At 45.0% G+C, this 16,234-nt stretch overlaps 1 protein-coding gene across 1 annotated transcript in view; it reads right to left on the reverse strand.

The window, feature by feature from the left end:
- Window positions 1-370: 370 nt before the first annotated feature.
- Window positions 371-16,234, reverse strand: part of TMC2 (transmembrane channel like 2) — a 32,497-nt gene continuing 16,633 nt past the window's right edge. The window contains exons 12-20 of the mRNA XM_075747135.1: window positions 15,576-15,755; window positions 14,581-14,733; window positions 13,069-13,197; window positions 11,078-11,145; window positions 9,921-10,160; window positions 8,129-8,254; window positions 3,346-3,424; window positions 1,708-1,828; window positions 371-624 (exon numbers count right to left, since the gene is read on the reverse strand). Of these exons, the coding sequence (XP_075603250.1) occupies window positions 371-624; window positions 1,708-1,828; window positions 3,346-3,424; window positions 8,129-8,254; window positions 9,921-10,160; window positions 11,078-11,145; window positions 13,069-13,197; window positions 14,581-14,733; window positions 15,576-15,755 (1,350 nt within the window). The remainder of the gene's footprint in view (window positions 625-1,707; window positions 1,829-3,345; window positions 3,425-8,128; window positions 8,255-9,920; window positions 10,161-11,077; window positions 11,146-13,068; window positions 13,198-14,580; window positions 14,734-15,575; window positions 15,756-16,234) is intronic.

The following is a 16,234-nucleotide window of genomic DNA, read 5'->3' on the forward strand; positions in this document are numbered from 1 at the left end:
TCACACTGCTTTTATTAGCTGAAGAAGTCTGGAGGAACTGACAAGCATTGATGCTACAGAGCATGCTCACCATGCCTCAGTTAGTAACCACAGGGCTGTGTCCTGTACGTAGCAGTTTAGCAGTGCCACAGCTGATTTTCATCCTGACCTCTGCCCATCTCCTTCATGATCAAAATCAGTGGAGTCATTAGGGCGTACACTCCAAAGTACTATTAAAACAGCTTTGTTTAGAAACTTAGATAGTCAGTGTTGGATAGATACAGCTAGTCATGAGTGGATGATTAACATACAGTAATAATTTCCTACTAAAACTACAATAGTTCATGCAGCACCTCTATTTTAATGTCAAATGGGAGAAACATTGCTGAGCTTATCGAGCAGCGTGTGAGTAGCGTGGCTGTCCTCTCCCCCTTCCAGGGACTGGTCCCACTGGGTGCCCTCTTGGCCTGGGCTGGCCAGGGTAAGGTGGCCGGACACCCAGTGTTGGTGGCTGTGTCACGAACACATGTGGTGGTGGGGTGAATGCTGCTCCTCTCCCACCGGTCATGGGGCTGCCATCCAGGGCTGCTGCTTTGCCTTGTTTCCCGACAGGACTGGTTTTATTAGGAGACTCTATTTTCTTGTCTAGAGCAAAGATTATGAATGTTATTTTCACTGCCTCTTTTCCTCTCCCCAGTGGCTTCTGTTTCTTCTACGTGCAATAACCCAAGTGTTTGGGGATTTGTGTTTGAGTGAAGAAACCATAAATAAGACTGTTAGCCCCTGGCCAGCAGCCAGTATGTATCTCTGCTGCCCAAGTCCTCTTTGCAGGTTCTTACTGATGCATTTATAAGATGTGATAGTCCTACCAGCCATGCTGGTACACATCTTGCCTTGTGGTGGTCATGAGTAATTGCTGATTTTAGTCTTTATTTTCAGGGCACCCGCAATGCTGCAAGGACTATTTCCATTTAAATGAGTGCTCTGGGTTTGCTCCAGGAGGAATCTGTATCAGCTTGGTCTGAACTTTCCAGCTCGTCTCGGCCTCTCCGAGAAACAGCCCATCTAAATGCAGGAGGGTTATCATGGCACTAATCTGCTTTCACGTGCATTGAACTGCTTCTCACACATGAGAGCAGGAGGCTCTGGAAGTCAGGAAAGGGCTGGTTCAGCCCAAGCCTGGAGGAACTCTTTTCCTCTAGAGTGGCCAGACTCTGGTGCTAATGCCCCCTCCTGCATCTTTCTGCCCAGCCAGGGACACCCTCAGCAGAGCTTACTGCGTGCATTTATTTGCCCCAAGTCCAATCTGATCCTGTAAAAAGCTTTTGTCTTGTTCATAATGAATATTCCAATGAAAATCTCAATTCGGAAAAAGTCTGTCCTCAACTCATCTGCCCAAAAACAATGCTGGAATTTCAGCATTGTTTCTGGAATAGATGGCTGGTTTCATGACCGGCGTGGTTAATCGTTGGGATATGAATCACAACTTTGGATTAAGATTCCCACACTGTGATAAGCCTGTGTGAGACATAATCCAGTCTGAAAACATGCCCTTCCTGGGTGTCCATTGGCAGGTGGACTCTTGTAAGTAAGTGGACAAAATCTGTGCTAGTTATACTCATCCCATCCCTTGCAAATATGTATTGCTCCAGTTTCTCTATCCTTCCCAGTCATTGTTTGGTGGCAAAAGGAGCATTTTCAGGAGGGTTGAGGGGAGATTGTGTTTACCTTCTGCTTGTTTGGGGTGACTTTCGTTCTTTGTACTTGGTGTAAGTAAATCCTCCAGATCTTGTAGCATGGGGTTAGTGCTGGCTTTGTTGTTTCTCTTGTTTTTCTCCTCTTCGCGTTGCTGCATCAATAAAAAACATCAAGTTTAGTTTGAAACTGTAATGTAATCAGTGAAATGGTGGCCTGGTGTCATGGTTGGACTGGCTAAGTGTTTGTTGGTCTGAATGTAATATCTTTGTCAAGTTCGAGTGAAGAATCTGGCAAATCAATAAATGGTGACAGGGCTGGTGCCACAGCTAGGGGTTGGACTACTTAGACCATGGGACTTGCTTTGAGAAACCTGATCTGCTGGGGGCTGATGGAGTCCATCCGTCAGAGAAGCAGAGCAGCATCTTTGGTCATAGGCTCACCGAGCTGGTGAAGCAAGCTTCATACTAAAGTTGCTGGGGGAGAGGAACCTCAATCCATCCCTTTAGGTAGTACCAGGCCCTGCTTTGTGACCCCTCCATGGGAATTTGTGCTCCTTTAAACCCTGATCACAACCAATTTGTGCAGTGTGAAACAGACTATGTGCTCCTAAGTCCGAGTGTGCTGTAGGATGTGTTCAACTCTTGCAATACTTCAGGATGCCCTACACACCAAGACCCATATTTTAAGCCACATGGATGAGTGATCAGTTCCGAATTTGAGCATTTGGATATAATTTATGGAGTCTCATTTCTCAGTGCTCGCATCCTCACTTTTAATGTCACACTGATCTTTGCTTTATGCAATGCATTGCTTTATATGGGGTTGCTTCCTTGGCTTGGATCCTGCTCTGTACCAGTAAAATGGCTGATACCAATCCTTGGATGGCATCGTATCCTCTCCTTATGCAAGGCTTGATACTTTGGACACATCTGTGTAGTACAAAATAGCACAGGGTTAAAGAACTACCAGGAAAGCTCTGGGAGACATGTGTGCTGCCAGACCAGCGTGGGCCATGGTAGCAGGATGGCTTTGCTGTTTCTCATTGACACTCATTATCTGAGCAGAGCTGTGCTTTTGCAGGTGTTCTGCTGCCAGACTTAATTCGTATTAGTTCAAGGGTCCTTGTGTTATGGTCATCTGCATGTTGCAGCCTCTCCCAGTTCTGGATATGAAGTCCAAATCCTACCCTGCTAATTCAAGTCATTGCATCTGTATCTTGCATTTCCCATCTGCACAGCAGAGAGACACACCAGCCTCCTTTGTAAAGTGCTTTGAGAATTACTGGTAAAAAAATTTATTACCGTGTTGTTATTTATGGCTCTTTGCTCTTCAGCTTGTACAAAATCTGGCTGTGGTTTTGACAGGCTTATCATTGTCCCTGGGAAATCTCAGGGTCCAAAACATTGCTTGAACTTTGAGGTAACTTATTTTTGTAGGTGGAAAACTCACTGTAGTTTTCATGTGTGAAATAGCGGCCTATTATGGGATGTGACCACTCTTTGCAGTTAGCCATTAAATGCCATCACAGAGGACTGAAGAAGCATAAAATGTGCCTTCCTCTCTGTCACTAATGTGTTCAGAAGTGAAGAGCAACTCAAAAGCATATGTTGCACATCAAACTTGCAGTGCACGATATTTCAAAGATGGTTTTGCCAGATGAATACTTACCATTTGCATTTTCTTCTTCAGCTCTGCATTGGCGCGCTGGTATGCTTCACCCACAGCATTTAGGTAATAGATGGCGAGGCTACAAAAACAAATGTGTTGCTGTAGTGATAGAATCAGGGGAGAGAGAAAATTTCACAGGGAGGGAACATTTAATTTTTTCCTACCTCCTAATACCTAGTTTTCCTACCAGCTGTCTCCAAACTGCATTTAGAGGTTCAAGGCTTTGGAAAACTTCAGGCTGCCTCACGGCACGGTCAGCTAAGATGGGCTGAGCCAGTCCAGTAGCTCAGTTCTGCTCAAACAGAAGAAAAAAAGACTATCTTGCCCCCCTGCCTTCACCTTGTCTGGCCATGGGCTCCCTCTGCTTCCTTTGCACCAGACCCTTGGGTCTTTCCTTGGTGGTGAGCTGATTCAACTCAATGCATGGATGAAAACGAACTTAGCTGATAAAACACATGGCTTTCTGCCGTGGCTCAAAGGAAAACCAAAACAGGTACCAGGTCACACAGAGAACTTAGGAAAAAAAAAAAAAACAACCTAGGAAACAAAGAAAATGGTGGCAGGCAACAGTCCTCAAGGCACAGTCCACCTTCACCCTTGGCTGGGACTGGCTGCATCCTGCGTCCCGGCAAGGGGCCATCGCAAGCGAGCAGAGATGGGGACTGAGGGCGAGCAGGAGCCAGGTCGGAGCAGAGCCACTGGCTTTTGTTTTGATCCTTTCTTCTGCAAAAAAGGCACGCCAGAGCCAGGGAAAAATGAATCAAACTGGAGGGACCTGAAAGGCGATCGGGATTGGAGAGGGTGTGCTGGCAGCCAGCCTTTGGCGCACGGGGAGGTGCGTGTTTTAAAACATGCCCAAGTGTCTGGGGCTGTCTTGCCACTACTGCCACCCGCCAGCCAGTAATATTTTGGTTGTCAAAAATGTCTCCTCCTGCTTTTGTGGTGTGCTTTTATTCTTCTAAGCGATAAACATCATCTGCTCAGTGACTCTGAGCCATTCCCAGGAAAAACACCAGCCGTTCAGTTCACCACTATAGGATTTTTTTTTAAAGTAGAAAATGCTCTTATTTAAAAAAAAAAAAAAAACAAACAAACCCTAAAACTAAACAAACACACCCCTCACTGTCCCCACCCCAACAAACTGGAGAGAGGAAAAAAAAAAAGGTTTCCTGACAGTTCATAACCTGCTTGTGTGGCTCTGGCCCAGGTTCAGCATCCTCAAACCACGCTTGAGGATTTTGTCAGCAGAGTACCCGTCTCCAAGCCCAGCAAGGCACTGTGTACTGACATATTGGGTCCCAGGTGGGAGATCAGGAAGGGATACTTAGGATGGCCTTTCCTGAGGCTTTTTGCAGGGGTCTGTCTAGAGGAATCACATTTGCTTCTTTTTGCCTAGTATTAACCCAAAACGCAGTCTTGGTTATCTGGGCTCTCTGCCCTCAAAAAACATCTTGGAAATTGTTATTTCTGTTCAAGGATATGGTAGTTTTATTTCTCCTATGTTATCAAGCTCATTCCCTAGAAAATATTACTTTGTAATCAGGGCTTTGGGGCTGCTCTGCCATTTTTGTCATGACCACCCGGGACGTAAGTGCCTGGAGCACCCCTGTTTTCGTAAAGGTAACTGCATCTGCCATTTCAGAACCATCTGGGATACCATGCACTCTGTTTCTGAGCTGTTTTCTTGAGTTCGTTGAGTAACTGAGCAAATACGTTTCCATGCCTTTTCTAGTCCTTTCTCACCCTCTGCATTAGTGGCCAGCATCATCTCCAACCACCATGGCTTCCTCCCCTGTGTTTAATGAGGCATTGATGGGAAGGTCCCTCTTCCAAATACTGTGAGATATAAGCCTGCTCTGTCTTTAGGCTAAGCCTGAATTTCCTCTGTCCTTGGTTTATTGCAGGTTTATTGCTCAAGGAAGGTTTGAACTGCTCTTAAGGGGTCTTGGGAGGGAGAGAGGAAAGGGACAGTGCCACAGAAAGGGGATTTGGGGAGATGCCTTCACTGAGGTTCAAATCTGCAAGTAGTCAGGCAGATTTGGACTGGGTTGTTCAAGCCAAGCGTCAGCAATGCTGAAGCAATCTGAGTGATCCTCCCAAGTGCATGTCAGTGTTCTGGGCAGGTCCTACAGGCGTGCTGGATTTGCTATTGAATTCGTGATTGACGTTGCTAGTGCCGGTTCACAGAAAATGTAGGGCAAAGCCAAGTCCTGACCTGACTGTGAGCAGCAGCACGAGGAGCTGTAAACTTTGCTGGGAAATCGAGTAAGCATTAGCAAATGGGAGTTTATCCACTTTCGATGGGGTGTTTTAAATCTACTTGCCTTTAAAATGAGTCTGGGGATGCACCTTTATGCTTGAGCTGCTTAGCATGGATGCTGCATGGTACCCCTCTTCTCTGATTTACTGCTCCCTCAGAGCTGGGGAGAGAATGTGGGTCACTGTCCTTCTCTAGCCTGCACAAATTTTTCAATCTTTTTCTCCTTGATGCAGTAGGGTGCTTCTAGCTAATGCCAGGAAGTTCTGTAAGCCACTGCTTGAAATCCTGCTCCTGACCAAGTGGGGTTAGGTTATGTGACTGAGTGCACAATATCTCTGCTGCTTCTTGTGCTTTGTTTCCTTTTTCCCTTGTCCTCAGGCAGCTAAAAACAGGACAGTAAATTTGACACCCATGTCACCCGCTGGACCCCATCATTTTTTGGGACCAGAAGCCAAGAACAGAAATAAATAGAAGAGGCATTTTGCGTTGCGCCTGGAAAAAAAGAAGGGATTATCATGGCTAGAGAAAATGATTCCATTCAGTCCACAGAAGCAGAAAACACATTTTTTTGGGTGTCTATCATCAAAATCAACAGATTGTCCATTTACGATCCACCTGTCGCTCTTTGTAAAGGCTATTTTTTATTTAGGCTGCATTGTAGGTTTCCTTGGCTGCTACTTTTAGAGCTGCTGCTCATCAAGACCAAATGAAGCTTTTGCGTTTTCTTGTTTTAAATCTCTTGGCAAGCTGGATGGGGATCAGCATAAGGACTGGCTCCAGCTTGACCCTGTCTACACCACAGCAGAAGTATCAGCAAAGGCTGAAGACTTTCAGGGAGGAGGCAGAAAACTGGAGACTTGCTAAATGTGATTTCAGCTCTCAGTAGCTGAATGACTGGAAATCACCAATATCTAATATCCTCAAAGGCTGCACAGCCAATGTATCTGGGTGGGAAACGAGGATGTTTTAGGTAATGTGGACATAGCGTATCTCTCAGTTTGTGAAGAGAATTGGGGCAGAGACAAAACAGTGTCTTGAGGAGAGACAGATTGATGGGGAGGCTGTGGTGTGGGAATAGTCCAGACTGGGAAGGAGTAATAAAAGATATCTCTTCAGCAGATAAACTGTATTTGTGCTGTTCCCTGTCCTGGCTGTCAGTGGAGGAAAGGGCAAGAGACTGTCACTGAACAAAACCTTATTTTCAAAGGTCAACTGCTCTCCCACCACCTTTTCCGGGGGGTTGCATTAAAGCCTCAGAAACCTGACCTGCAGCCCTTCTGTAAAGGTCATCCATTTGGGGTGGATTAGTTTGTAACCTTCATCTCCTGTTTGCGGTAGCGTCTGCTGGTGCTACTGTGAAGCCTGCAGGAATAGAGCTAATAACTCAATAATATGCTTGGTAGTTCTGGGGATGTAGCGTGAGACTTTTTGTCTCCTGTGTTTATCTGATCTGATTCTTCTAAGAGTAGTATCTGTCTGTACGAGTTGCAGTATCTGATCATCTTTATTTAGGTTAAAATGAGTAAGTAGATCAAGGCAGGTAGAGGGATGACAGGTCATTTTCAGTGTAACTGGGATTTTTCTCAGGTTGTTTCTATAAGAAATTCCAAAACGTGGGAACTTGCATTTGATTTAATTTAATGGCGTTATCTTCAGTGTAACCTGTTCAGAATGAAGGATCACAGTGCCCAAGAGCAGCTGTACTGGATCAGCCCAGAGGCCCATCTCCAATGTGTATGTATGCCCGAGGAAGAGTCAGAGCAGGCAAGTGTGTAGAATATGTTCCCCAAACCTCTCCCTGTCTCCCACTGTTTAGTCTGGAGTGTTGAAAGTTGCCTATAATATGTGGCCTCGGCTCTCCCATTCATTTTGATAGCTATGGAAACCTCGAGAACAATGCAAAAAATATCTCTTTTAAAAAGAAAAAAAGAGAAGTGCCGTTGGTCCTAGTGCTGCTGAAGGTACTAGGGTTAAGTGTGGTTTCAAAGCTGAAATGATCAGACAGCACTGAAACAAATTCCAGATATGCTATTTGGAAAAAGAAAAAAGAAAGGGGGGGAGGGGGAAGGAAGGAAGGAAAAAAAGCCAACACAAGAAACCAAACCAAAACCACACCTCTTCGTATTTTTGGAATGTCTAATTTTTGAATGCCCTGGCTTGGCAGTGCTGTAAATACCACCAGCTGTGACAGAAATTGCTTCTCCACAAGGCACCAGGCTGAGACTGTCCATTTATTTCCTACTGGCTACTGAAAATTTTTTGTATGGAAGCTGTGACAGCTTTGATATCCATGAGGCTTCAGTCAGCAATGTGTTTCATCTACAAGGTTGTGTTTAATTGGGTCAGTAAATTAAATTTTGGGAAACTGGGTTGGGCATGGGAGGGGGGCTTGGAAATGTGTCTCTGCCCTCATCAGGGCTGTTTTCTCAGCAGAAGCTGTATGCAGATCTCACTAACATCCCAGCATTTTTTTCCCAACCTCCTCCCCCCAGCTAGGCACATGATATTGCAAGGAAAACTTACACCATGAGCAGAATTGCAGGTATGATCAGTCCTGGATTTGCCACATAGCTGAAGATCTTGGCAACAAAAAGTGGGAAATCGAGCTCGATGGTCTCTTGAATGACTTCATACATCCTTTTCTTTCCACTGGAAAGAAAAAAGGCCAGTTAAGGAGTGTAGGTATTTCCTGGAGGGACAAAATAACCCCTATTTTAATGATGCTAAGTAGTGCGTTTCCTCTCTCTTTCAGTGAGCATCAGCTTGCTGTTGGCCACCAAGGATTTTGACAAAAAATTCTACTGGAATGACTTAATTTTAAATTATCTATTGGTCCATCCATTCCCCACTTGCTCCCCATTGATTATAAGAATAATCTCTGCTAGGCCAACTTGCTCCTGGAGATAATACATTTATTTCCACATGTGACTCCTCTAGGAGTTCTGTTTACCCCTCTGAAATGTAAAAAACCCTACAGATTGTAGTAACCATATATTTCTGATCAATATCTTGTTGAATGTGGCCTTTTCATGGTAGAGATGACTTTCCATATGCAAATTCCATCTTTCTGAAATAATGAGTCAATGTGAAGAGCTGCTAAGTAATGACAAAAATAGCAAGCTGTGATTATTGCTTAATAAGAAACTCAGTGAAAGAGTCATTTCAAACTGGGTTGATAAAACAGATGAGAGTATTCTGTAGGAAAGTAGAACAAATCTGTAAAAGGCTGGATTATGTAATTGATCATCTCTCCCCAGCATCTCTGGGTCTGTGAATTCAACCCTACGAGTGCTATTCCACATTTTTGGCTTCTTGTCTCCTGGGATCTTGCAGGATGCTGCTCAGGAAGATGTTGGACACTGTCCTGAGGATGAGAGTCAATAAAGACAAACTTGGCTAAACGATATCCCAACTTCATCAACTGCCTTAAGCCCAGGAGAGCTGAGCTTTCAGTTGAATTGAGAGGGTGTGCCAAGGGTCTGAATCAGGCTGAGTGGCTTTTGAAGGGTTGATTGGGAATTGAAATAGCTCTTTCACGTTGCAGATTAGTCATCTCCAAATGATAGCGCCTGTGCAACAAGTTTCTTGTCAGATCTCCTGACATTGCTCGTTGACACCTGTCCTTGTTATAGAACTGAGGGAATTTTGGTCTCTTGCCTTCTCCCCTGAGTCTTTTATCTTTCTATTGTCATTCTCCATTAGCAAGTGGATAACCTAAACCAATGCATCTACAGGAACAATTTGTTCTAAGCTGGCTCCTTGCTGAGTCAGACTTGGGCCCAGGAAATGACATTATTCAATCAAATTAGACTTTATTGGCATGTTAATCTGGTCCACTGAATGCTCTGTGCAGTGCTGATTCTGTCCTAATTAAAAAAAAAATATTAAAAAAAAAAAAAGCTGCAACTCTTCAGGCTTAGACATCAATTCCATGCTATTTTCCAACAAAATTCAACACATAAAATGCATCTTGTGCTGTGGGAGTCCTTGGCTCTATAGAAGGTCTTAGAAGGAGCCTTTGGACTGTTGTTTTGCTCCTAAAATGTTTCTGAGAGCATTAGGGGTTCTCCCATTGTTTGTTTTTTTTTACTGGGGGCTGCACCCTGCTGTCCCACCCCTACTGTCCTCTGGTGCTTTCATTGGCATGTGTTGCCCACAGCTGGGCACAGCCCGTTACCTCACATTGCTAAGGATTTAACCAGACAGAGAATGGAGGTATTCCACCATCTCTGCTGGAGTCTGGGCCTTCTAACTTCATGAAAATAATTCCATGTATCAGAGCAGAAAACTGGTGTTTTGGGTGTTTGGCTAGTACCTGAACGGTCCACAGTCAAAAGAGGGAGGCAGGGACATGATGGTGTAAGCCACAGGCAGGAGGCTGAGGAACAGGATCAACAGCAAAAGTCCCATATAAAAATTATTAGACTTGGAGGCTTTGAAGACTCGCTCATGAGGGACATTGCTACTCATGACAGCCCAGCACTGAAAATACATGGAGGTTAATAAGCGCAGCACATTTATACCCACGAGCCCTGGTGCGTAAAAGGATCCCATCCTGAAAAGGAAAGGAGAAGGACAGGTGATATTTTTTTGATAGACTGCAAGGTTTTTTTGTTTTCAGAAGAAGGGAAAAAAAAAAAAAGCATTCATGTGGTGGCAAGTTTACCCACAAATAAAGACAGAGTGGACTGGCTTGTGCTACCACCGTTCTCCCAGAGGAGAAGCCGCCTGCGTCCACGTTACGGTACAGCAATCGTACATTGAGGACCAGTGAGGTCTCAGACCCCTCAGTGCTTTTTAAAAAAAAAAAAAAGATTTTTTTTGTCAGTTTGTGATAAAAATTGCTTGGGGATAGCTTGGAAAATATCAGGCGAGCGTAACCAGCAGGGAGAGACCTCCCTGAGTCTGCAGAGATGTTGTAGTAGGGGAACAGGCAGAAATCATAAATCCGTGGCAAAAGAAACCTTACTTCCAGAGGAGGTGAGGCCGCTCTGTGCTGTTGCCTATTGCTTCTTGTGCTGTTACAGCAGGGCAGAACAGCCCTGGTTTGCCCTCCCTTGGGGCAGTTTTAGGACATCCCCCTCCTGCCCGAGCTGCTCAGCTGGCTCCGTGCCTACCCTTGCATTGACACGTAAGCTCGTGGTGCCCCCCAAACCCTTTCTGATCTTCTCCCCCAGTGTGTGAACCATCTTAACACATTTTTACCACTGGAAAAAAATGACCTTATAAAACTGACAGTGGGGCAGGGTTTGCAAGACTGTTTCCTGCTGCAATTATGCCACTGCTACTCCTCTTGGACAAGTAAGCTGGCATTTTTAAATTTCTGCTTTTATAGTCAAGCATAGAAAGCCAAACAATCAGAGGAACCAAAACTCAAGGGTTATTCTAGCTTGTCTGGAAGATTTCTAACTCCACTGACAGGTTTTCTAAATATAATAATAATAAAAACAACAAAAAGAGGAAATATCTTACCAAATCATTCCCTGATTGAAGACCAAACCCAAAACGTTGCCGCTAATGTCAAACTCAGCATAGGATGGCTGCATGGGGAAAGAAAGGAGAGTTTGTTGTTGCTAGAGGTACCAGCTGTTGTTTGCTGCTGGGTATAAGGATGCTTATTTAAAGCTGGTATGAAGGGATTTCTGGGAGGGCTCCCGCTGTGTGCGTACTGCTTGAATGACCAGCAGCAGCATGGTGAAGGCAAAATTGGAGCTACTGTGCTGTGGGCTGCTGCTTCTCTCTTGGCTTGCTGAAAATTGGAAAGATATATGGACGTGCTTAGAGTTGCTCTGTATTTATATCTTCTCCCTGCTAATATAAAGCCAGCTGAGAGCAAAGGAGCCGTGGCATGGGACTAAGTTTTATATTCCAGCTGGTGCATCTGGCTATGCACTTACAGTTCTAACCTGGTAAAATACTGAACGTTTAAACGATGATAATGATGAGCTGGAGGGCAAGTGATATGCCAGATATATCCATGTCCTCAGGTCTTGCAGCAGCTGGCTGCTGAAGAACAGAAACAGAGAGCAAAGGGAGAGAAACATGTGGGAATATATGACCTCATGGGTATCTGGTGGCATTTTGCACTGTACCAGCCCGTAGTTTACATGGAGCAACATGTCTGATGTGGGTGCTAATGGTGGTAAGTCCAGAACAGGCTGCTCTAATCTATTGACAGTATTTGTTATTTTATAAATTATTATTCTAATAGATTTGCCTATGATGAACCTGCTGTTTCTTCTACATATATCCGCTTTTGCGCACACAAAATTCAGATGATCTTTGGCAGCTTGAACTACGTGTAAAGTTTTTCTTTTACATTTTCTTGAAAAAAATTAATTTTACTGCAATGCAGAAAACATGGTTCTAAGAAATGATGGGTGATGTGCTTGTATGTTTGAGATGTCCTGTGCAGTATGTCTGTTTTTCACCTAATTTGCATATACTTAATGCTGTCAGCAGTTCACAAAGTTGAGGTCTAAGATGTTTGGTTTTTATGATGAAAACTTGAAAGGACCCTAGTCAGAACCTCGCTTAGCTGACTGCTTACAGCTTTGAGAAGGGGTGGGTGCAAACATTGTTTTCTTTGTTCTTTTGAATCCAGTCCATTTCTGCTTCAAAACAAAGACAACTTCAGTGTCTGCTGTCCTCTGCCTTGAGTACTTTCTGAGAGAGAAGTCTGGGTTAAACAAGAGACTTATTCACAATATGCCTTAGAAAAAAACATGTATACAATTGTGCTGGTGCCCATGGCTAGGTTGGGTTAGACAGCTGTTATCAAACCATCTTTCACTCCTTTTTCATTCCTGGGCCAGAATGAAAAAAAAAAAAACAAACCCAAAAAAACCAAAACCGAACAAACAACAAAAAAACCCCAACTCAAAACCAACCCCTACTTGAGCACCAATGGAGTAATACAGTGAATATGTGAATCTCCCAAAGATGTAGGAGATTGGTAATGTGGCCTTTATGAATACCAGAGAGCCCAGCGCTGTTGTGCGTTACACACGTGGGAGAGAGGAAGAAAACACTCCTTGCTCCACTGCAGCAGGAGTAACACCAGCAGCTTCCAGCATCAATCAGAAGACGATGCTGTGCGTAAAGCATGCTACTGCCTTGCGGGGTGGGCAACGAACAGGAGGGTCTGGGATTTTAAGAAGAGGTATAGAAGGACTCAAAGATTTGAGGTTATAATGGCTGAATGATCAGGTAATTATTTTTTTTTTTTAAACTCAACTTCATGTTTTAACCCTGAGGTGGCAGAGAGAACTGCATTTTTGTAGGGTTCTTTCTGGGATGAACCTAACTGATCCAGAGAAGTGATGCACAGACTACCTACACCAATTAAATTATCAGACAAGACCGGAGGACCACTGGAATAATTCAAAATCAATCTGTTTGTAGCATTTGACCAAATAGCCCTAAATTACTTCTATTTTCTCAGCTATAGGACATTGACTTACAAATCCAGCTTCTAGGTCCCAGCACCAACAGTAATTCACAAATCTGACGAAGCAAGCTCGGATGAAATCTCCCACCAGGATGGTTATGTAGGTCACCAGGATATCGGACACGGTGAGCCTTACAAACTCCTGCAATTTCAAACAAGGAAAAAACATTTAGCTACTATAATTTCAGTAGCGCATTTGGGACTGTATTTTTTTATTAAGCCGTTTGTCTTTATATGACAGCAACCCTCATATAGGCATGTCATGAGCAAACTCCCTGCCTGTTTTCAAATGCTCGGTGGTGCCTAAGCTTCACCTCTGTGCTTGGGAACCAGGAACTCTGTTAGAGCCATTAGCCCTGATTGCTGCTGCCAGTGTTACTGACCGCGCTATATGTTGTGGCAGCACATAAAATGTAAGCAGAATGTTAACGCTGCACTAATGCTGGTGTAAAACATACGTACGCTGAGGGTAATTTTGATTGTGCATAGCTCTGCTATGGCTCGGCTCCGTAATTTTCATGTGGACTCCTCAGGAAATTGCTCAGTTGTAAACAAGGGCTGTGAGGAAGTGTAGAGAGGGGAGACGTGCATGACAAGAAGGGTAGAATTGCAGGTAGAAGTAAGACTTGTAGGATGGGGGATAGCTGGTGTCCCAAGGATTCAAAAGGAAAAAACACTGACAAGAAAAGGTTTAAAAGTCTGAGGAGAAAAACCTCAAGGATTTGGAGGATGACAGCTCAGTTGCACTGAGGATCAGCCCCTTCCAAGGAGTGATGGTGGCTGGTCTTTCCCCACTTGACTGAAAACCTCTTGGCCAGTGAAGACCCGTTGAGTGTACAGTAATGCATAGCCTTGTAGCTTGGTTAAGCCCTAGCTATCTATATCTGCCAATAAATAATTGCTTTTAGTTTTTAAGTTGTGCATAGTCTGGCTGCAGAACTTCTCAGTGAATGAAGAATATTGCCCAAAGTGGGAAGGTTGCAGGGTGGGTTCGAGGGGTGAAACTCTGAGGACTCGAAGGCCACCCTGCATGTGTTTCAGGAAGGTTATTTTTGCCTAATTCTGCTCTCATCCCATGGCCTCACGATGCTTTAGTGGTTGGGGGATGTGTAAGGAGTTCCCTTGGGGCATGTCCTCTGGTCAGGTTTTACCCACGTGCTCTGAAGCCTCCTTGCAATGCGAATCGAAGCGCAGCAGTAGTGGAGAAGACAGGTTCCTTCAAAGGCGCAGTCATGATCTGAACCAAAAGACAATGCAGGCATGGCTGCAAACTACACGGCCTTTTGTGCTCTTCACAGAAAGGGCTGCGGAGCTGTGCATGCCCTGGGTGCATCCAGCTGGGAATTTCACCACCATAGCTTGAGAACTGTGGCCAAGGATTTATACTGCCTTTGCACTGCTGTGCGAGAGTCGGGAAAAGAGATGCCATTTGCAAGGAAAACTTCAAGCCTGGAAGTGCTAAAAACATCATCAACAACAAACCCCACCCCAAACTAGCCCAGAGACTACATAATGAATTTCTTACGATGCCAACAGTTGTCTCCCAGCAGGGTCCCCTGGGCACGTCTGCAGGATCGAGGGGAGGTGGGGTGACGGTGCTGCCATTCCCCACAGACGAGTTGTGGTGGCCAAGCAGCGTCCAGCGTGTGATGTTCTTCACCACATCCTCTTCAGCCAGCTGCAATGAAGAGACCTCCCAGCCAAAAACGTCAGGAAATGGGGAGCCCCAGAGGATGCGTTTGGAGACACCCAAGGTGTTGGGTTTCCCCCTCCTCCCTACCAGTTCCCACCCATTATACAAGCATTTGCTTACAACAGAGTTGCGGTGCTGGCATTGGAAAGGGAAATGGCACAGAAACTCCTTCCCTTTGGCCAGGAGCAGGAGAGCAGCAGCCCCTCCAGACTGAAAGTAGCTTGGGGCACTATGACTTTTGGGGGAGCTAGCAGCCTGCTCCCCGTGAATGGAGGAGCCAGACCTCCTGCAAGGTTAGTGTGTGCGGAGGGAGCCTTCACCCAGTCCTCCTTCTTCACTTTCTTCATCGTTTTTCAGGGCAGAGCAAACCGCCCTGATTCCTCCAACTCTTCTCAGCTTCAAACAGACTCATTTTTCTGTGGATCAGTTAGATGTTTATCCTTTCCTGCAGTTATCTGCCTGCAACACGCTACCAGGATATTATTAAAGAGGGGAGGGCAGGGGAAAAGGATTATAAACTATATCCTCGGGGTCTGCGTTAATAGAAATTGCAAACAGTGTCAGATGGAGAGAAAAATCAAATTATACTAATATGCCATGATTATAGGAGACAATTCAGGGCTGTAAAGAGAAGCTGGAGACTCTCTGGAAACCCCTCTGGGCTGTGGTTCTCCCCAGAGCACTGTAGCCGGTGCTCGAGAGGATTGGGGAGGGGGGAAGCGCCTGCTGCAAAGGGGGTGATCGTCTCTGCCAGCTGCAGGGATGGGCTGCACTCGCCCTCGGCTCTGGACAATGCTAGTGAATGTGGCTTTTTTCTCAGCTCTTACTTTTTCGTTGACGTCATCCATCAAGGCCAACAAAAACGTGTAGAGGTTCCCAAGGAAGAGTGCAAAGATCCGCCCCAGCTGCCATTTCAGCCCGATGCGGGGATGGTAATTTTCTAGTGCAGCAATGGTTTCAAACAGCGGAGGGCAAAACATGCCCAGCAAGGACATGACAATTTCAACCTGCCACATGAGGAAAACGAGATTACCGCTAACAGTTACAATGATGACTATATTAGAGCAGAGTGAGGGCTGCCGGCAATGGGTTGGAGCTTTCTGAAGGATTTATAAAGGGGAGTGAGTCAAAGCGAGCTCAGCTCCTGGCTTTGCTTAGCGTGCAGGCAGCACAGCGTCAGACTTCAGGGCTGGGTTACACAGTTGCTCTTGCAGGAGCATTTTTGCTGTTATCTCAAAGGAATGAGCTCTGAAGAATTTGTTCCTTGTCAGTCCAGACTCATGAATATTTAGGTTACTTGAGTCCCTCGCAGTACTGCTTGCATCAGCTCCAAGGTTCTTATTTTAGTTTCTGAGGAAGCTCAAGGTTTGGCTTGTGCGCTTAAAGATAATTAGTCAATGCTTATGTTTATTTTCCACATTCAGCACCTTTGCTTTTGCAATAGGCAATTACGGATTTGAATGGAAGCACATCAAGGACTCAGTTT

This window comes from Balearica regulorum, chromosome 2, assembly GCF_011004875.1.
Source record: "Balearica regulorum gibbericeps isolate bBalReg1 chromosome 2, bBalReg1.pri, whole genome shotgun sequence".
Lineage (NCBI taxonomy): Eukaryota > Metazoa > Chordata > Aves > Gruiformes > Gruidae > Balearica > Balearica regulorum.